The following is a 23,296-nucleotide window of genomic DNA, read 5'->3' on the forward strand; positions in this document are numbered from 1 at the left end:
ACTGTCACTATTACTGTTACCACCACTGTCAATGTTACCACCCACCACCACTGTCACTATTACCGTACCACCACCACCACCACTATTACCACCACTGTCAATGTTACCATCACCACCACCACTGTCACTATTACCGTTACCACCACTGTTACCATCATCACCACCACTGTCGCTATTACCGTCACCACCACTGTCACTATTACCGTTACCACCACTGTGTTACCGTCACCACAACCACTGTCACTATTACCGTCACCACCACTGTCACTATTACTGTTACCACCACTGTCATTGTTACCGTCACCACCACCACTGTCACTATTACCGTCACCACCACTTTCACTGTTACCGTTACCGCCACTGTTACCATCACCACTGTCACTATTACAGTCACCACCACCACTGTCACTATTACCGTCACCACCACCAATGTCACTATTACCTTCACTACCACTGTCATATTACTGTCACTGCCACTGCCGCCAGCACTACCATCACCATCAATATCACAGTCATTACCACATTCACTATCATCATCACCATCGTTAAGCATGAGCGATAACAAGCGTATATCATTCCTGGGGAAACCGTGTGGAAATGTTATTACAAGTCACTAGTGAAAGAACACACTACTGCCTGCCTGCATGTTCCCCTCCCTGCCCCCTCCTCTCCAGTGAGAGAGAAGGGGATGTGGGTGGGGGGATTATGTGACCACACAACACGCCACCCTAAGTTAATGTTGACCCAGCCTCCAGTAAACCTGGCCCACACTATACAAACAGTCTCAGTATGGTGCTTACCTCTTCTTGGGCACACTACTCAGGTCCCGCCGGGTTGGCTTAGGAAACAGCCACCCTTCTTTAGCAAGGTTTCTAGACACCGATCAAGGGCTTTTAGTCCAAAGAATTGGACCCGACCTCCCCTTCCTTGGATTGAATCTGAATGCCTCCCTTTCCCTCAGCCGATGTATGACCTCTAAGAGTTTGGCGCTCCGTCCAAGAATGTAATATAATTTGGAAAGAATCAGGGGATTTCTTAACTGAATGAAACTGGGTACACTGGCAGTGCGTTGCTTTCCTATTTTATAGAGTATTATGTGTGGCTACACTACACTATTGTTAATTATTATTACACCGCGGAAGATCTCAGTAAAGCAATGATGATATTGTCAATCATTCCACTATGGGTTCAACTGCTACGAAAGCTTTAACGTTTTCCTTTTAGCTGGGCTGAAGTTACTGTTACAGTTAGAATTTCACCTTGTACCGGGAGAGGTAAACGTCTGCGGAAAGAGGGCTTATGCTAAGATTAATATCTGAGACTAGTACTGAAAGCTTAAAAAAGAATGAAAGAGAAGGAGAGTTTCTTTTGTAAAAGTGCGACCCTGATACTTAGGAATGACACTTGCTGAGGCCAAGACGAACTCATAGTGTCATAGAAGAGCGGAGAACTGCGCTCTCTAAGACCTCTTATCCTACCTTGGCTCATTTCAGAGACTAGATCTATCTCTGGTATAATACCATTCCCAATTGTACGATCCACAACAGTCGTCTAGCACCCAGGTGCCTATTCACTGTTCTGCTCTGAAATCAAACCCGTGTGTCTTCAGCTGTGAGCACTCTACACACCTCAGCAAGTTAAAATTCAAGCGTAGCGTCAAATTCTTAATTTGACGCCAGAAAACTAATCATTTAACAAATTTCTATTCGTATGTTATTACTTTTCCGTTATATTAACATTATACCATTGAAAGGGCATATTCACAGATTCTTGTGATCTTGGTTGCTCTCTGTAGAAATACTGACATACTGAGAATCAACTCTACATGCACAAGAGTACACAGGTAGTGTTATGTAGGTAACTAACCTAACCTAACATGTAGGAAGCATAGCTTGGTGGTGGAAAGGCCAACCAGAGGAAAAACTCTTCTGGATCCGGCTAGTGACCACAACTGACATGAGATCAAAAAATACTAATACAATGAATACACTAAATTAACCACTATACACTAAATACACCGAAATTCCCACTAAACAAAATATACTAAAATAACCAATATATAAAATACATTAAAGCAGCCACTATAGAAAATACAATAAATTATCCACTATAGAAAATACAATAAATTATCCACTATAGAAAATACAATAAATTATCCACTATAGAAAATACAATAAATTATCCACTATAGAAAATACAATAAAATATCCACTATACAAAATACACTTAAATATCCACTATACAAAATACACTTAAATATAGACTATACAAAATACACTTAAATATCCACTATACAAAATACACTTAAATATCCACTATACAAAATACACTTAAATATCCACTATACAAAATACACTTAAATATAGACTATACAAAATACACTAAAATATCCACTATACAAAATACACTTAAATATCCACTATACAAAATACACTAAAATATCCACTATACAAAATACACTTAAATATCCACTATACAAAATACACTTAAATATCCACTATACAAAATACACTTAAATATAGACTATACAAAATACACTAAAATATCCACTATACAAAATACACTTAAATATCCACTATACAAAATACACTAAAATATCCACTATACAAAATACACTTAAATATCCACTATACAAAATACACTTAAATATCCACTATACAAAATACACTTAAATATCCACTATACAAAATACACTTAAATAGCCACTATACAAAATACACTTAAATAGCCACTATACAAAATACACTTAAATATCCACTATACAAAATACACTTAAATATCCACTATACAAAATACACTTAAATAGCCACTATACAAAATACACTTAAATAGCCACTATACAAAATACATACTGTGAGAGACTTGTACCGCCATAACCCTAGAGGAAAGGAAGGTAGTTAATCAGGTTCGATCCAAAGGGAATGAGAGCTCCAGTTCCTTGGATCAAGAGCCCTTCACCAGCATCACAGTACACCCGTCCTCCTTCCCTGAAGGAATTCAAGATTTGCTCACATATGAGTAAACTGTTTTACTCGCTATATAATTTAATTTTAATAATACGTTCTATATTTGACTACAGTTCCTTGTTTGAACAAGAAATATTATTCATTTCACACCGTTTACCTGGAGAGAGTTCAACAGTACATGCGTACGTGCCAAAGAAAAAAAAAACATACGTACTTAATAAAATGAAATTTCTCATTCAGGGGGGAAGTCAACGGACCCCCTCTCACATGATACAACATTAATATAGTATCGGCCCGGTCTGTGACCAGGCCTCCTGGTGGATCAGAGCCTGATCAACCAGGCTGTTGCTGCTGGCTGCACGCAAACCAACGTACGAGCCACAGCCCGGCTGATCAGGAACTGACTTTAGGTGCTTGTCCAGTGCCAGCTTGAAGACTGCCAGGGGTCTGTTGGTAATCCCCCTTATGTGTGCTGGGAGGCAGTTGAACAGTCTCGGGCCCCTGACACTTATTGTATGGTCTCTTAACGTGCTAGTGACACCCCTGCTTTTCATTGGGGGGATGGTGCATCGTCTGCCAAGTCTTTTGCTTTCGTAGTGAGTGATTTTCGTGTGCAAGTTCGGTACTAGTCCCTCTAGGATTTTCCAGGTGTATATAATCATGTATCTCTCCCTCCTGCGTTCCAGGGAATACAGGTTTAGGAACCTCAAGCGCTCCCAGTAATTGAGGTGTTTTATCTCCGTTATGCGCGCCGTGAAAGTTCTCTGTACATTTTCTAGGTCGGCAATTTCACCTGCCTTGAAAGGTGCTGTTAGTGTGCAGCAATATTCCAGCCTAGATAGAACAAGTGACCTGAAGAGTGTCATCATGGGCTTGGCCTCCCTAGTTTTGAAGGTTCTCATTATCCATCCTGTCATTTTTCTAGCAGATGCGATTGATACAATGTTATGGTCCTTGAAGGTGAGATCCTCCGACATGATCACTCCCAGGTCTTTGACGTTGGTGTTTCGCTCTATTTTGTGGCCAGAATTTGTTTTGTACTCTGATGAAGATTTAATTTCCTCATGTTTACCATATCTGAGTAATTGAAATTTCTCATCGTTGAACTTCATATTGTTTTCTGCAGCCCACTGAAAGATTTGGTTGATGTCCGCCTGGAGCCTTGCAGTGTCTGCAATGGAAGACACTGTCATGCAGATTCGGGTGTCATCTGCAAAGGAAGACACGGTGCTGTGGCTGACATCCTTGTCTATGTCGGATATGAGGATGAGGAACAAGATGGGAGCGAGTACTGTGCCTTGTGGAACAGAGCTTTTCACCGTAGCTGCCTCGGACTTTACTCTGTTGACGACTACTCTCTGTGTTCTGTTAGTGAGGAAATTATAGATCCATCGACCGACTTTTCCTGTTATTCCTTTAGCACGCATTTTGTGCGCTATTACGCCATGGTCACACTTGTCGAAGGCTTTTGCAAAGTCTGTATATATTACATCTGCATTCTTTTTGTCTTCTAGTGCATTTAGGACCTTGTCGTAGTGATCCAATAGTTGAGACAGACAGGAGCGACCTGTTCTAAACCCATGTTGCCCTGGGTTGTGTAACTGATGGGTTTCTAGATGGGTGGTGATCTTGCTTCTTAGGACCCTTTCAAAGATTTTTATGATATGGGATGTTAGTGCTATTGGTCTGTAGTTCTTTGCTGTTGCTTTACTGCCCCCTTTGTGGAGTGGGGCTATGTCTGTTGTTTTTAGTAACTGTGGGACGACCCCCGTGTCCATGCTCCCTCTCCATAGGATGGAAAAGGCTCGTGATAGGGGCTTCTTGCAGTTCTTGATGAACACAGAGTTCCATGAGTCTGGCCCTGGGGCAGAGTGCATGGGCATGTCATTTATCGCCTGTTCGAAGTCATTTGGCGTCAGGATAACATCGGATAGGCTTGTGTTAATCAAATTTTGTGGCTCTCTCATAAAAAATTCATTTTGATCTTCGACTCTCAGTCTGGTTAGCGGCTTGCTAAAAACTGAGTCATACTGGGACTTGAGTAGCTCACTCATTTCCTTGCTGTCATCTGTGTAGGACCCATCTTGTTTAAGTAGGGGCCCAATACTGGACGTTGTTCTCGATTTTGATTTGGCATAGGAGAAGAAATACTTTGGGTTTCTTTCGATTTCATTTATGGCTTTTAGTTCTTCCCGCGATTCCTGACTCCTAAAGGATTCTTTTAGCTTAAGTTCGATGCTTGCTATTTCTCTGACCAGTGTCTCCCTACGCATTTCAGATATATTGACCTCTTTTAGCCGCTCTGTTATTCTTTTCCGTCGCCTGTAAAGGGAGCGCCTGTCTCTTTCTATTTTACATCTACTCCTCCTTTTTCTTAGAGGAATAAGCCTTGTGCAAACATCGAGTGCCACCGAGTTAATCTGTTCTAGGCATAAGTTGGGGTCTGTGTTGCTTAGTATATCTTCCCAGCTTATATCGGTTAGGAATTGGTTTACTTGGTCCCACTTTATGTTTTTGTTATTGAAGTTGAATTTGGTGAATGCTCCCTCGTGACTAGTCTCATTATGTCGGTCTGGGGCTCCACGCATACATGTCTGAACCTCAATTATGTTGTGATCTGAGTATATTGTTTTTGATATGGTGACATTTCTTATCAGATCATCATTGTTAGTGAAGATGAGGTCTAGTGTATTCTCCAGTCTAGTAGGCTCTATTATTTGCTGGTTTAAATTGAATTTTGTGCAGAGATTTAAAAGCTCGTGTGAGTGTGAGTTTTCATCAGAGCTGCCTCCTGGTGTTATTACTGCAACAATATTATTTGCTATATTCCTCCATTTTAGGTGCCTTAAGTTGAAATCCCCCAGGAGCAAGATGTTGGGTGCAGGAGCTGGAAGATTTTCCAGACAGTGGTCAATTTTTAACAGCTGTTCCTGGAATTGCTGGGATGTTGCATCCGGAGGCTTGTAGACTACCACAATGACTAGGTTTTGGTTCTCGACCTTTACTGCTAAAACTTCCACTACATCATTTGAGGCATTAAGCAGTTCTGTGCAAACAAGTGACTCTGCAATGTACAGGCCAACCCCCCCCCCCCCCCTTTGCCTGTTCACTCTGTCACATCTGTATAGGTTGTAACCTGGGATCCATATTTCGTTGTCCAAGTGATCCTTTATGTGGGTCTCAGTGAAAGCCGCGAACATTGCCTTTGCCTCTGCAAGCAGTCCACGGATGAAAGGTATTTTGTTGTTTGTTGCTGGCTTTAGACCCTGTATATTTGCAAAGAAGAATGTTATCGGACTGGTGGTATTGTTGGTACTGGGGGGGGGATTTTTTTTCCGGCATTAGTATCTGTATCTGTTGGTTTGGAGTGGAGGCCATCGACTGTGGTTCCACTCCAGGAATGACTGGATTTGGTGTACGATTTCTGCCATTTCCTGCCAGTTTTTTTTCCTTCCTGGCACTAAAAAACCTCTCCCTCTTGAGTGGCTGTGGCTACCCAGGTTTTCCCATGGCCTGGATGTTTTGTATCTTTTTGTCCCCTTTAGATGGTATGCCTGGCAATTTAAGTTATAGCACAGTCTTTCCTGTACTGAAGAGGTACACAGTTCAGGGTGAAAAAGCTTACAGGAAGGGAGTTTGCATTTTCCTGTTGTCATATGGGCATGGCATTTTCTAGGGTGGTCATAGTTGCACGTCCCATCTGTTTTTCCAGATTTCCCATGCCAGCAGATACCAAGTGCATAGTATGTGCACAGGCTTGGTTTCCGTTTGCCTTGGGTTTCTGTGACTGTATTCCCTGTTGGTGCATGTTTCCCTGTCTTACTTCTATCCTCCCTAGCACCAACAATGGAGCTCCCACCAGTTGTTTTTGGTAATATATCCTCACTATTGCTAGTGGAGTCCTCTTGTTTGCTATTTCCTGCGGTATTTCTAGTTTGCAATATTGGTTTTATCTTATCTTTGACTACACTTGTTTCCCTACTATGGCTCCTGTCCCCTATGAGGTCATTTATATGTATTCCTTCCTGCGTATAGTTCCCGACTACCTGGACAAAATCTCCAGCTTCACCATTTCTGTCTCCCAGGACAGCATCTCCAGCTTCACCATTACTGTCTCCCAGGACAGCACCTCCAGCTTCACCATTACTGTCTCCCAGGACAGCACCTCCAGCTTCACCATTACTGTCTCCCAGGACAGCACCTCCAGCTTCACCATTACTGTCTCCCAGGACAGCACTATCAGCCCCACATTTACTGACTACCAGGACTTCATCTCCAGCCTTACAGTTTCTGACTACATGGCCAGTATCAAGGGCAGTACCATTCAGCACAGACTTTTTATGTTCCCATCTGTTGTAGAAAGCTTCCAGGTTGTCTATGAAAGCAGCTTTGATGTTGTCCTCTTTTAATACCCTTGTGATTTTAGTCCACAGATTTATCTCATTTGGGCATACCCAAAAACATTTCCCTGTTTTAACACTGCTTGTAGCTAGTTCTTGGATATCTGCACAAGGGGCGTGACACCAATTTCCACACAAATGACAATTTATCCATGTGGAAGCCCGTTTGTTTGACTGACCACAGACTACACACAGCTTCATAATGATTTGAATGGTTGATTTACTGCAATTCTACTAGCAACCTCTTGAATATTCTATTAATAACCTCCTTAAATGAAGCTCTAGCTATTTGTATTTCTGTTTCTAACTGTTTTTGTATATTGGACAGCTTACCGTGCACGTTCCTGATATATATTTAATGTTTGTGTTTATAAGGGCGCCTACAACCCCATCCGTTTACAGTCTGCTTTATTGTCCAATGAAACCGTTTGAAACCAGTCAAGGGTTCGGACCAGTCAAGGGTTCGGACCAGTCGATCTGATCTGATCAGTGGGTCGCTTATTTAAAACATACTGGTTGGTGATTTGGGCTAACACATGAAGGATCTACTGGAAATTATCTACCCGAGTAATATGTGATTTGATTGATACAAAAGTATAACTTGCGTGTTGAAGAAACCGGTGATTTCTGGCAGCTCCTACAATGACGAACGGTCGACCTCAACCCTTGTTTATCAATCGCTGTATCTAGCTTTTCTATTTTTTTTCCCGTCTCCACCACAATAAATGCTATATTATCACTATAGTTGACTGGTGGAAATTTTGGAGGAAGGATGCTTTTTCTGTAGTAATATTTGCTTCTGGTTGTGTATATTGCGACCGCTGGTAACTACAGGTTATATGAAATTCACAGTATATGTCTGGTATTTCAAGAAAAAAGAAACTAATGAAAGTCACTCCACTCCACTAAGTACCATTATAATACTGGTTAGTTGCTACTACAACATTGTATTCTGCTATTCACTGGTATCACTAGATTATATGCGAGTACACTAGCAAGCCAGGAAGATTATTAAAAACAGCTGACCTGTGGTAAGTTTCTGGCGACTTCTGGCACCAGCCTCTATAGGCTTATCACTTCATTTACAAATTCACCTGTTTTCAAATGACACTTTAGCCTTTATCAACAATATACTAGGGAGCCACTGTAGTATACACTATGTATACTCAATGTTATCAGGGAGACTTTCTTTCCTCTGACACGAAAAGTTCAATTATTATTTTTTTCACACGGGACACAGGCCTATGATTCCCCTCTGGCAGTAAACTCTGCTAGGTAGTGCACACTAATTCTCCTTTTTTGACTCAGTATATAATGTTTTCCGCCCAAGATTGGTTCCAGGCGCTAGAGGGATGTATGTATATGTCGTGCCGAATAGGTAAAACTTGCAATTTTGGCTTAAATAGCAACGCTCCTCTTGCCGAATAAGGCAAGCGAAAATTTGTGTATGCAATAATTTCGCATAAATCATTCTGAATCTAACAAAAAATATTTCATTGTCTTTGTTTATTATTAAATTATTGTAAACTTATCTATAATATATTTAGTTGGATTAGGCTGAATTAAATTCCCCTTGTTATAAGGTTGGGTAAATTTTCTAAGGTTCTTTTGGTAGAAAATTATTAATTTTTACATTAACATATATATAACCAGTTTGTTTGGTGTTCTGGTAGCGGGGAGTAAATGATACGTCTTTGGAGGCTTCTTTCTTTATTGTTAAGTTGTGGTGGGTACACAGGCTTGTGTGTTGTGCCCATGGCCCTGGCAGGGCCATCCCACGAGAGAGAGCTAGGAGTAGGCCTTCTTGACTGAGTGAAGGGTGTCGCCAGAGTGAGGTAGACGCAAGGGCAGGCAGGCTGGCGTGACCACCGAGAGGCCTGGCTACAGAGGGCAGCACCTTAGTGCTGCAAAATATGAACTAAGCTGGCAGACAGCATAGGCTGTCTGTGCAGACAGTACAGGCTGTCTACATACGCTTGGCCACCTACCTGGCGTCGTCCTGACGCGACAATACTGGCGGTAAAAGAAACTCGGTCTCTCTCTCGTAGGAACAAGGCACAGAACACAAAATAAAAACATATATATACATATGGACATGGAAAAAAAAACTTCCTACAGGGAGGGAAGAAAAAAACATGTGGGGTGTGCTAAACATCATGGTCATAGGCAGTGAGCGTCGAAGGGCATCACTGCACGCTTTCCTGCGTCTGGACAGATACTGCAACACAGGAGACATCGCTGCGGCTGAGCTGTGACTATGTAACAGGGTACGGTCTCCTCTGGAATGGTGAAGCAGTCATCGTAGGAGTCGCTGCAGGTTTTCACTCAACCTGGGGCACAACATGCTGGTGCCCTCGAGTGAGGCGTCGACAAAACTCGGCAACTGGGCAGGACATCTGGCAAGTAACTCAGGAGGACACTTCTCGACTGGTACTGTCGCTGGGCTGTCACTGCCGGCGAGCGTGGAGCGAGTTGTGGAGCGAGTCGTGGCAGAGACGACTGGTCGAAACATCTGGGAGTCGTAACATCATACACCAGACTGCAGTGAGTGAGCTAGCAGTCAAAGTGACATCATCATTGTGCAGGCTGCTCACTGAAGCTTGTGACATGAGGCTGACACAGCACCTGGCAACAGGGCTAACTGCGGCTTGACGAGTGTCATTCTCTCGGCAGTTGGAGTTATAGCAGAGGTTAGTCTAAACATCCCCAGACTTGTTTCTCTACATATAACTGCATTCTGAAGGTCTCGAGGTGAAGTGAAACAAATCTTGATGGGAATCGTAGCAGGTACGATTCTGCAGAACATCACAAGCGACAAGCATAAGAGCTTTCTGTACAAAGGGGCTCAAACGCTCAGAGCTGACTGATAACAACTGTCAAATGCACTGGTCACATCTGGTGACTTAGCACAGTGGTGCTACTCAGGTCTGGCTCAGACCTCACTGGACACATGGAAGCTACACACACCCGCGGTACATGCGGTACACTAACATATGAGAACACTGACTGAGAGGAATTAATTAACAAACGACATATATCTTCTCTCAATCTTCTCGACAATACTGAAATAATTACTAGAAACACTTGATGTGACATCATGTGATGTCAGGCATGATGTCACGAGGTGACGTCAGCAGCACTGTGATGTCAGCAGACATCTCGAGGTGACGTCAGGCAGACATCATGACGTCATGAAGTTGGGCAGCATCGTGGGTGACGTCAATGTGATGCAGGCAGCAGACCACAGCATGTGGCCTGGGACATCTGGTAACTCACGTGGTTTGTAGATCCACGTGACATCACCCACACCCAACGTGGCGTCGGGATCTACGTGGCATGCTGATCCACAGGGCTTGCTGATCTATGTGGCATACTGATCCACGTGGCTTCGAGTGGCCTTGGGCACTCGGATACACAGCTCTGGCAATGAATTCACATGGAAAACAGTGGAAACACAGCAGAGGGACTGAGTAGTGGTGAGTGTATGGTAGTGTGGTGGGGAGGAGCGTGGGTGAGTGTATGGCGAGGGAGGCATCTGGCCACTTCCTCCTCTCCCACCCACAAACACAGGGAAACACACTGGATGCAGAAATCACCACAAAACTCACCTCTGGCTTGCTGAAACAGCTGTGCTGAGCTGAACAACAGCAACATACAAGTGACGCTGAACATGTGACTTGAGAAACAGCATGGGACATTGTAGCGTGGGGTCACTGGGGCGCCACTTACAATTCTCGAAGAAATTTGGCAAATTTCGGCTAGATCCTGCTTGTACGTGTGTCTGGATGCTGAAACCTGCAGACACGACTTCAGGATAACTCGTTGAGAGACGGATGCTTCTTGCATGGGATGATGAAGTGAAGATGACTTCATTCCTTCCTTCCTCTCTCCGGGCAAACACAACTGCTGCGACCACCGCTTCCCACCATTTATAACCGCTTAGTTTGGTGTTCTGGTAGCGGGGAGTAAATGATACGTCTTCGGAGGCTTCTTTCTTTATTGTTAAGTCATGGTGGGTACACAGGCTTGTGTTGTGCCCATGGCCCGGGCAGGGCCATCCCACGAGAAAGAGCTAGGAGTAGGCCTTCTTGACTGAGTGAAGGGTGTTGCCAGAGTGAGGCAGAGGCAAGGGCAGGCGGGCAGGCAGGCTGGCGTGCCCACCGAGAGGCCTGGCTACAGAGGACAGTACCTTAGTGCCGCAAAATATGAACTAAGCTGGCAGACAGCATAGGCTGTCTGTGCAGACTGTACAGGCTGTCTACATATATGAAAAAATATATCTTTAAACATACAAGAGAAAATTTTAGAAAGGACTTAATTTTAAACGAGTTCTTGCTAATTGACCAGTTTAAATAAAATATATATATATATATATATATATATATATATATATATATATATATATATATATATATATATATATAAAAGACCAATTTTACCTATTCGGCACGACACACACACACACATATATATATATATATATATATATATATATATATATATATATATATATACATTATATATATATATATATATATATATATATATATATATATATATATATATATATATATATATATACATTATATATATATATATATATATATATATATATATATATATATATATATATATATATATATATATATATATATATACATTATATATATATATATATATATATATATATATATATATATATATATATATATATATATAAATGTATGTATATTATAGGTAGTAGGTTGGTAGACAGCAACCGCCCAGGGAGGTACTACCGTCCTGCCAAGTGAGTGTAAAACGGAAACCTGTAATTGTTTTACATGATGGTAGGATTGCTGGTGTCTTTTTTCTGTCTCGTAAACATGCAAGATTTCAGGTACGTCTTGCTACTTCTACTTACACTTAGGTCACACTACACGTACATGTACAAGCATATATATACACACACCCCTCTGGGTTTTCTTCTATTTTCTTTCTAGTTTTTGTTTATTTCCTCTTATCTCCATGGGGAAGTGGAACAGAATTCTTTCTCCGTAAGCTATGCGTGTTGTAAGAGGCGACTAAAATGCCGGGAGCAAGGGACTAGTAACCCCTTCTCCTGTATAAATTACTAAATTTGAAAAGAGAAACTTTTGTTTTTCTTTTTGGGCCACCCTGCCTCGGTGTGATATGGCCGGTTTGTTGAAAGATATATATATATATATATATATATATATATATATATATATATATATATATATATATATATATATAGGTAGGTAGGTACCACCTCTATAGCTGGAATGGGGACCCTCATCCTCAGAGAAGACAATAAACGCACCTCAGGGAAAACTCTAGGTTCTCCCCGGAGCTGTTTGAATATTTTCTTCTACCACCCCCTATATATTTTATATTCTATGTGAACATTTATTGATAAACAGAATACATGTGCAGAAAAACACAAACATGAATACAATGGTACATTGTATTAAAGATCATGAATTTCCTCCAGCTCCTCTGAAGCCGGACGCGAGCCAAGTATGCAGCAAGCATTTCCCCTCTGGATGGCTATGCTGAGGCGCTGGAACATGAAAGTGGCTGCCCTTGGGTCCCTGGTGGTGTCGAGTCTGGAACCCAATTTTTTGTGGAAACGTGTGGCATTTTTTCCCCATGATCCCAAGGTCTCTGATCTCACTGGGACAAATTGATACTGTTGGCTTATATCCCTGTACTTGCTGATCTTGTACTCCTCCCTGTGGTCAGCAGCTCCTCCCTTTCGCCCAACACTGTGATGGATGTAGGTGTCAGCCAGTGTGGACACACAGGTATAGTCCCATGCTAAGAGCTTGCCATTCTTCCAAGGATAGATGGTGATCCCATCTTGGCAGTTTGCTGGGTTGTGGGTATTGTTGGCTGCTAGTGATCGGGGCTCCTTCTCGGCTGGGCATCCAGCTGTAGCAAGGGTTCTCTTTATGTCATTGACCTCATTGTGTCTTGCTTGCCAGCCCTTGGTTTTGAAACAGTTAAGACCATGTAGACCGTATTGGTCTGCTTGCGCTTCACCGCAAATACACATATATTCTGTGTGAACTGGGGCAGCAAGGTGCAGAGCCACTGCAATACGGAGGGTCTTAGGGTCAAGTCGCGTTCCCATTGCCAATATGGGAACTGTTTGGAGGAAGTCCCCGGAGTGATGTGCGCTCACAGCCTGGAGACGGGGAGTCTTCCTATCTGATGTTGCAGCCCTGAGCATGTTGGCAAGCACCTTTTCAGCGATCGGGCCATCCCAGCTTGACTGTTTGTGAGCCAGTGCTGCACTAGGGTTTGGTGCTGGAACAACAAGAGTCTCCCATTCAGTGATGGCACTGGCGTAGCTAGGGTCCTGTATTCCTGCTGAGTCACTGAGGTTATCAGGAAGAATTTGTCTTATCAACTCGTTAGATTATATATATATATATATATATATATATATATATATATATATATATATATATATATATATATATATATATATATATATATATATATATATATATATATATATATCTTTCAACACACCGGCCGTATCCCACCGAGGCAGGGTGGCCCAAAAGGAAAAACGAAAGTTTCTCCTTTTACATTTAGTAATATATACAGGAGAAGGGGTTACTAGCCCCTTGCTCCCGGCATTTTAGTCGCCTCGTATAACACGCATAGCTTACGGAGGAAGAATTCTGTTCCACTTCCCTATGGAGATAAGAAGAAATAAACAAGAACAAGAACTAGTAAGAAAATAGAAGAAAACCCAGAGGGGTGTGTATATATATGCTTGTACATGTATATGTAGTGTGACCTAAGTGTAAGTAGAAGTAGCAAGACGTACCTGAAACCTTGCATGTTCATGAGACAGAAAAATGGACACCAGCAATCCTACCATCATGTAAAACAAATACAGGGTTTCGTTTTACACTCACTTGGCAGGACGGTAGTACCTCTTTGGGTGGTTTCTGTCTACCAACCTACTACCTAGAATATATATATATATATATATATATATATATGTCGTGCCGAATAGGCAGAACTTGCGATCTTGGCTTAAATAGCAACGTTCATCTTGCCATATAAGACAAGTGAAAATTTGTGTATGCAATAATTTCGTCAAATTTATTCTGAACCTAACCCAAAAAATATATTTCATTGTGTTTGTTTAGTATTAAATTATTGTAAACAAATCTAAAATATATTTAGTTGGGTTAGGCTAAAATAAATTGTTCTTGTTATAATAAGGTTAGGTAAGTTTTCTAAGATTCTTTTGGTGCAAAATTAAAAATTTTTACATTGACATTAATGAAAAAAATATATCTTTAAACGTACAAGAGAAAATTTTAGAAAGGACTTAATTTTAAGTGAGTTCTCTCTAATTGACCAGTTTTGCATATTCGGCAGGACATATATATATATATATATATATATATATATATATATATATATATATATATATATATATATATATATATATATATATGAGTCGATGTGGTCAGTCCATCAATCTTGAATAGATTGATGGACTGACCACATCGACTCAAGGTTGAGGGACTGATTACCTCATTCTCCTCCTGTTCTTCAAGATTCTCATTTGTATGGACTGATGAAGCCACTGTGTGGCGAAACGTTTCCTCAATAAAGATACCCAAGAGTTGCACATGTGTCTAATTTATCAACATGTCGGTTCTCTGAACCATTCATCTGCATATATATATATATATATATATATATATATATATATATATATATATATATATATATATATATATATATATATATATATATATATATATATTATTATTATTATCATCACACTGGCCGATTCCCACCAAGGCAGGGTGGCCCGAAAAAGAAAAACTTTCACCATCATTCACTCCATCACTGTCTTGCCAGAAGGGTGCTTTACACTACAGTTTTTAAACTGCAACATTAACACCCCTCCTTCAGAGTGCAGGCACTGTACTTCCCATCTCCAGGACTCAAGTCCGGCCTGCCGGTTTCCCTGAACCCCTTCATAAATGTTACTTTGCTCACACTCCAACAGCACGTCAAATATTAAAAACCATTTGTCTCCATTCACTCCTATCAAACACGCTCACGCATGCCTGCTGGAAGTCCAAGCCCCTCGCACACAAAGCCTCCTTTACCCCCTCTCTCCAACCTTTCCTAGGCCGACCCCTACCCCGCCTTCCTTCCACTACAGACTGATACACTCTTGAAGTCACTCTGTTTTGCTCCGTTCTCTCTACATGTCCGAACCACCTCAACAACCCTTCCTCAGCCCTCTGGACAACAGTTTTGGTAATCCCGCACCTCCTCCTAACTTCCAAACTACGAATTCTCTGCATTATATTCACACCACACATTGCCCTCAGACATGACATCTCCACTGCCTCCAGCCTTCTCCTCGCTGCAACATTCATCACCCATGCTTCACACCCATATAAGAGCGTTGGTAAAACTATACTCTCATACATTCCCCTCTTTGCCTCCAAGGACAAAGTTCTTTGTCTCCACAGACTCCTAAGTGCACCGCTCACCCTTTTCCCCGTATATATATATATATATATATATATATATATATATATATATATATATATATATATATATATATATATATATATATATATATGTCGTGCCGAATAGGCAGAACTTGCGATCTTGGCTTAAATAGCAACGCTCATCTTGCCATATAGGACAAGCGAAAATTTGTGTATGCAATAATTTCGCCAAAATTATTCTGAACCTAACGAAAAAAATATATTTCACTGTGTTTGTTTAGTATTAAATTTTTGTAAACAAATCTAAAATATATTTAGTTGGGTTAGGCTAAAATAAATTGCACTTGTTATAATAAGGTTAGGTAAGTTTTCTAAGTTCCTTTTGGTACAAAATTATAAATTTTTACATCAACATTAATGAAAAAAATATATCTTTAAACGTTTAAAAGAAAATTTTAGAAAGGACTTAATTTTAAATGAGTTCTTGCTAATTGACCAGTTTTACATATTCGGCACGACACACACACACACACACACACATATATATATATATATATATATATATATATATATATATATATATATATATATATATATATATATATATATATATATATATATATATATATGTATATATATTCTCTTATTCTCTCTAAAGATATTAAGATAAGGTTATCAGATATCCACAGGAACGTAGGCGTCTATGATAGCCGAGTCTCAGTCAAGTTTCTATACTCCAGTGAGTCGCTGTGTCTCTCTCTCTCTCTCTCTCTCCCCGGTGTCAGTACCTATGTATGTCACTGGTGCATTTCTCAGTTTCTCATTGTCTTCCAAGAAAAATACGGAACAATGAAATAAACGCCACAGACACAGAAAAGCAAAGTAGAAATGCTCAAAATTGGAAGCATTAGGCAGTGAATTAGAGCCAAATGCCGTAATTTTGGTAAAGGAGTGGAAATAATTGTGAAAAAGATCGACAAGTGATAACTGTAAAGAGAGTGCATTCGAATTCAGTGCCTCGGCAAAGTGAAAATAAATATCAATCTAAATGTGAATTTAAATGTCGTACTGCTAGCAAGAGTTAAGAAAACAAACGATGCTGAACCAACTTTTACTGGCACAACCTTTCTCCCTCTGTTTAGCGCTTTAGCAAGTCATGTCTTGTATCAGGTTATATTTTATATCAAGTTATACTTTGTATCAAGTATATTAAGTTATACCTAGTATACCAGGTATGCAACGTATCTATTCTTTCCTGAACGGAGTGTTGTCAATACTTTCAGGAAGAGACCTTGCTGTGGATGTTGAAAAAAAATAGCCTGTGAGGGGCTCTTGATCCAAGGAATTGGATCTGCCCTCCCGTTCTCTGGATCGAACCTTACTGTCTCCCATTCCTCCAGGCGCTGTATGACCTCTGCAGACGAGTTTAGCGCTCCCCATGTGTAAAATATAACCATCAGATGATTATATATATATATATATATATATATATATATATATATATATATATATATATATATATATATATATATATATATATATATATATATATATATATATATAACACCGACCGTATCCCACCGAGGCAGGGTGACCAGGCATCAACACAATTATTTATGAACTGCCGGGCGTGTGATTCTTCACTGCAAAATCTTCCACATCAAGCCAACAGTGATACTGCAGTAGATAGTGATGATAAGACTCCAATTATCACAGGATATATACACCGCTAGGTGTATGACTCAGTGTATTTATGATGAACGTGTAATCAATATTTTAGGGATTAAAGTATTCCTGATTGGTGGTGAACAAGTTATATGCAGCCTTAATAACACTGAACAGACGACAGGTTTTAAGCCTAATTAACCAATCAGCTATAATACAACTAGAAGTGTATATCTAAGTGTATGTGTGTTGAAAGACAAGAATAAATAAATAAAGGAGATGAAGTGTGCTACAAATATCAAACCAAGACAAATCGCGGCAATAAGTTTAAGCTGTATAGATTTTAATTTGGAAAGGATATAAAAAAGTACCGGGTTGGCAATAGAGTTGTAGATGAGTGGAACAAGCTTAAGTTCTACTCCCACGGCCCTGCCCGGGGCCAGGCCTTCCTTTTGATTTCCAATAGTAATGTTTAAAACCAATAGGGAGGCCCATGTGTCCATCACAACCTAGTTTATCTGGCACACCTAGGAGGTACAAATGCATTTTCCTCGTGAACATTCTGCACTTGTTCCAGCAGTATGTCTGCTGGTGGCAGGTTGAAAAGACTAGGCCCACGGATATTGATAGTTTTCTGGTATTGTGCCCATGGCTTCCTTATTGTTCACTGGGTTTGTTTTACACTTCTCTATGTCTCACACCAGCACGTTATTACTGTAAGGAACAATCTCTACAGTATCCTCTTTGTGAATATTCTTGAATTAAAAACTTTGGGCAACTTTAAATATAGGTTAGACGGGTATATGAAAGTGTATGAACTGGACCTGGCTAGTATTGCCAAATGGGCCAATAGACCTAATGCAGTGCTCCACTATAAATGTTTTTATATTAAAAGTTTGGATTAATTTTTGATTGTGTAGATGTCAGTTTGCCTATTCTCAACACACAATAGTTTTACGAATTGTAAAAAAAAATCTATATTTATCGACCCTATCAATTCATCTGAGTATTTTGTTTGTTGTCTTGCTTTCTTCCTGGGTCGCCATGTTCAGTTACTTTAGCCTCTTCTCGTAGTCACCGTTCAGCTGTGGGAACTAATCTTGCTGCAGACCATTGCATCCTTTCAAGGTTTTTAACATGTTTGATCAGATGTGGGTTGAGATATGTTGTGTACAAGGTTTTAAATAAAAACTGTTGATTTCACCAAAGGATATTTGGTTTCGTAGCCTTGCACAAGATATCAAAATTAGAGGGTTTATGTGCCTCCTAGACTACTTTCATCAGGCATCACTAATTTCTGACTTCTTGGGCTTTATCTTGAAGGTTTGTCTCATCCAGGTCATTCTACTTTTCAACTACCTTGAGAATAAAGAAATACTTCTTGACATCCCTATGGCTTATCTGTATCTGCAGCTTCTACCTATGTCCCCCCCTTGATCTTGGCCTTTTTAATTCAGTCTCTTTCTTGTCTGCCCTATCAATTCCTGTTAAGCGTTTGTATCATAATCATGTCTCTCTTTGTCCTGTCTGCTAAGGCTGTCAGGTTCAGCTCCTTTAACCCCTCCTCATTGTGTATTCCTCTCAGTTTTGGTACTAGCCTGGTTGCAAACCTTTGGACCATTCCGAGGTTCTTTACGTGCCTGACCAGGTGTGGGCTCCATGATGGAGCCGCATACTCAGTAACGTTCTGAATGATTATTTACGAGTATTCGAGTTCCCGAATTCTATTCTGCGGTTTCCTAATCTTGCATATGCCGCTGACGTTATGCAGTTTATGTGTATTTCTGGCAATATGCTTAATGTTATATTGAACATTAAGTCCTTTTCACTCTCCGATACTTGCAGCTCCTCTCCACCCATGCTGCGCTGTGTCTGGTTTGCCTTACTTTCTCTAATTTACATAGCCTTACAATTGTTCGGATTCAACTCTACAAGCCACTTATTTGTCTACATCTGTAGTCGGTTGAGGTCTCCTTGGAGTCTGTCACTGTTCTCTGCTGTTCTAATTCGTCTCGTTAGTTTTACATCATCTACAGTGGCACATATGACTCAGTCTCCTCTGGTAGGTGGCTCACGAATATTAGAAACAATATTGGCTCCTGGTACTGATCCTTGCAATACACCACTCGTTACTGCCTCCTATTTTGAAGTGTCATTCTTTACTGTTACTCTGTCGTCTGTCATTCAGGTGCCTCCTGACTCACTGGAGCACTACATGGTCTTCTAATTTATGGTGTGACATTGTATGAAATGCTTTCCTAGAGTTCAAGAAAAAGCAGTCCATCAAGCCCTGTCTTATTTTATCTCTGTGACTGTCACAGAACTCCAGAAAAATGGTAAAACAGGATTTTCCATCCCAAATTCGTTGTCACCAAGTGTTCCAGTTTCTCCTTTTTTCCTTCCTATCTTCTCCAGAACTTTTGAAAGCATGCATGTTAAGAGATACTGGCCAGTAATTCAGTGTTTGTGTGTGTGTTTCATTAATATCAACACCGGAAACTCCAAACAAAATAATATACTGAGACACTAGTGACATTAATAAATTATTCAACTTTTTTTACAGAGTAACATAAAAAAGATATTGTGATGCCGAGTCCCTGAAATGATGAACATAAGTATGGCTTGAACACTATGATCTGGAGTTATCTTGGGACACTACCATGTAACAGATGTCAGGATATATTGTGTAATGGTTCCTCACCAACAAAACATCACCATCACTGACTAAAAAAATAAATAACCCCACAACTTTGTGAAGTATATCGTAGTCATTATAATCCACATCAAATACCACACAAGTTATCAGAAATTTTGTCTGGTGCTACAAATTATTCTGAACAATTTAATCTCCTACGAATTATGGACTACACAGAAAACGGAGGAATGCAGGTTTCTGCACCGTCTATAGAAAATATGTATGGGGTGACCCTAGAAGCTGCTGGACGCTCCGTGGAGTTGGCTCTTTGCAGGAGTGTTAACGTTACCATAAAATACCACCAACGGAGTAAGATCATTTTATTTTATTTTCAATTTGCATACCGTATGTAAACAATACAACTTACCTGGAGTATTAACAAGTGTGAGATGAACAGGGTGTTAACTGGGGAGAAAGGTGTTTGAGTAGGTTAAGATTAGCCCACCCACGATAACCCAAGAAAGTCAATTAAACTGAGAATTGTTTGTCTAATTTCGATTGGGTTCTTTCAGTCTTGTCTCCTAGGATGCGACTCAAACCAAGGTACCTACTTACTGCTAAGTGAACAGAGACAGGTGTAAGGAAACATGCCCAATGTTTTCATTCATGCCAGAGACTGAACCACGGACACTCACTGTGTAAGGCGAGAACGCTACCAAGCCATGGTTCGTAACTGAAAGTCTCCGGGTTAACCCCGAACGAGGCGGGACGTACAAGGCTCCAGACACCTGTTGTTCCTGTCTCCTAGATGTAAATAGCTACCTAGGAGTTAGTCGACTGCCATAGGTTGCATCCATATACGACTCTTGCTTTCTTTGGTTATAATGGATTATTAACACTTCAGATGAATAATTTGAATAAAAACTTTTTTAAAAATAACCTGAATAAAATCGTCTCCAAATACATTTAAAATATTAAACGAAGTTCATATGGGTTTAGATCTTCAATAACAAAGTATGTACTATTAATCATGAATGTGCCAGGTGTGTGAAATTATAGCCAGGTCCCCAGCCACATTATGCTATTTAGCATTAAATGTAATCTCAAATAAACCTTAGTTTAACATTAAAATCGGTTTAATGCAAACTTACAAAATATATCAATGCGAAAAAAATACCAGTGAAAATAAGAAACAAAACCTGAGCGCTTTCATGTCCTTACTCACATCTTCAGATGTATGTGTAAGCACATGAAAACGCTCAGGTTTTATTTCCTATTATCCATGTGGTATTTTGTTCATATTTGCAGTCACGCGTTTTACTGTGATTTCTTCCATATAACAATACGTAGAATCTACTGTAAAATATTTATTTTCAAATAACATTTCGTCTAACTAATGACTAGCTATAGTTCTAACACTCCCTCTCCCCCCCTTTATTGCACGACATAAACAAGTGTGATAAGCTCTCATTCCTGTCACCAGATTTCTGCGATGGGCGCATGTCGCTGGCCCTCATGATCGCCATGCTGGTGCTAGGTTTCATCACGTTCTTCGTCAACCTGGGCGTCATGATTCGCACCATTAAGATTCTACGTAATGGACACAACAACAAACCTGCGTTTTACTTTATAGGTAAGATACCCCTAAAAATGTTTTTTTTTAATATCTTTATTTCTATAAGTAATGTATATGTACAAGGTATACAAGCCTAGCTAACATCAATGACATACTACTATATAGAAAGCCGCTTGTTATGCAGAGCATTTTGGGCATATTAGGTCAGTTTTGTCCAGGATGCGACCCATACCAGTCGACTAACAACCAGGTACCAATTTTACTGATGGGTGAACATACATTTAGACAACCGGTGTAAGGAAACACGCCCAAAGTTTCTACCCTCGCCGAGAATCGAACCCGGACATACACCGTGTGAAACGAGAGCTTTAGCCACCAGGCCACGGGGCACCGCCTAATCATATAGTTCATATAGTGGCTTCCCATGGCTCGGTTGGCAACGCACTCGCCTCACACACTGGTCCCATGACTCCGTTGATAGCACACTCAGCTCACATATCAAGTGTCCATAGTTTAGTCCTCAGCATAGGTGGAAACCTTGGGCACGTATCCTTACACCTGCTGTCCCTGTTCGCCTGAGTTTTAGTAAACTGGTGTGGGTCACACCTTGGGGGACAAGATTAAAGGACCCAATGGAAATAAGGCATTAACAGGGAAGCAGTGAACCCTGTCTCCTAAGGAAAGAAAAACAATTAGGTTTTATTCAAGGAAGGAGAGGTTGGCTAATGCCTTGCCTACGAAACATAATGGTGAGGTACCCCTACAATGTTTTAATTTTTCAATAAAGTAAGGTACCCCCTAACACATACTAGTTTTTTATCAGGCATATAGATAAGACACTCATAAAATACTGCTTGAGATTTTTTCTCAATGTAAAATTTGAACACTTCTAAAATAATGTTTTTTAAGTTGCTATTATACAGACAGCCACTGCAGCCTCAGCTACTTACTCGTATGATATAAATAGTTCGATTAACTGGATTTAAAGCTTGTCAACTATGTAAGGATCATTTAAGGTCACGTGTAACCTATTCACTACCAGTCAAGGACACTTTAATTCCTAAAATAGGGATTAAAGCGAACTCTCAATGTATATACAGTGAAACATACAACCTTGCTACGAACATGTGTTGAGCAGATTATATCTTCCAATCTAGCTGTCTAATATGTATATGTATATATATATATATGTCGTGCCGAATATGTAAAACTGGTCAATTACCAAGAACTCATTTAAAATTAAGTCCTTTCTGAAATTTTCTCGTATACGTTTAAAGATATATTTGTTTCATTAATGTTAATGTAGAAATTTTTAATTTTGCAACAAAAGAATCTTAGAAAACTTACCTAACCTTATTACCTGGAGTTTACCTGGAGAGAGTTCCGGGGGTCAACGCCCCCGCGGCCCGGTCTGTGACCAGGCCTCCTGGTGGATCAGAGCCTGATCAACCAGGCTGTTACTGTTGGCTGCACGCAAACCAACGTACGAGCCACAGCCCGGCTGGTCAGGAACCGACTTTAGGTGCTTGTCCAGTGCCAGCTTGAAG

General features: G+C 40.3%; 2 protein-coding genes across 5 annotated transcripts in view; one reads left to right on the forward strand and one right to left on the reverse strand.

The window, feature by feature from the left end:
* Window positions 1–23,296, reverse strand: part of LOC128686910 (metal cation symporter ZIP14) — a 210,454-nt gene that overhangs the window by 153,087 nt on the left and 34,071 nt on the right. The window lies entirely within an intron of this gene.
* LOC128686912 (probable muscarinic acetylcholine receptor gar-1) overlaps window positions 1–23,296 on the forward strand; it is a 58,719-nt gene that overhangs the window by 10,171 nt on the left and 25,252 nt on the right. The window contains exons 1-3 of one of the 4 annotated variants that reach the window (XM_053774185.2): window positions 16,596–16,612; window positions 20,102–20,542; window positions 21,657–21,806. In XM_053774185.2, coding sequence (XP_053630160.2) covers window positions 20,398–20,542; window positions 21,657–21,806 — 295 coding nt within the window. In that variant the 5' untranslated portion in view covers window positions 16,596–16,612; window positions 20,102–20,397. Of the gene's footprint in view, window positions 1–16,595; window positions 16,666–20,101; window positions 20,543–21,656; window positions 21,807–23,296 lie in introns of those variants that run through there. The other 3 variants (XM_053774183.2, XM_053774184.2, XM_053774186.2) reach the window with 3 other exon arrangements.

The sequence above is a fragment of the Cherax quadricarinatus genome, chromosome 86 (genome assembly GCF_038502225.1).
Source record: "Cherax quadricarinatus isolate ZL_2023a chromosome 86, ASM3850222v1, whole genome shotgun sequence".
Lineage (NCBI taxonomy): Eukaryota > Metazoa > Arthropoda > Malacostraca > Decapoda > Parastacidae > Cherax > Cherax quadricarinatus.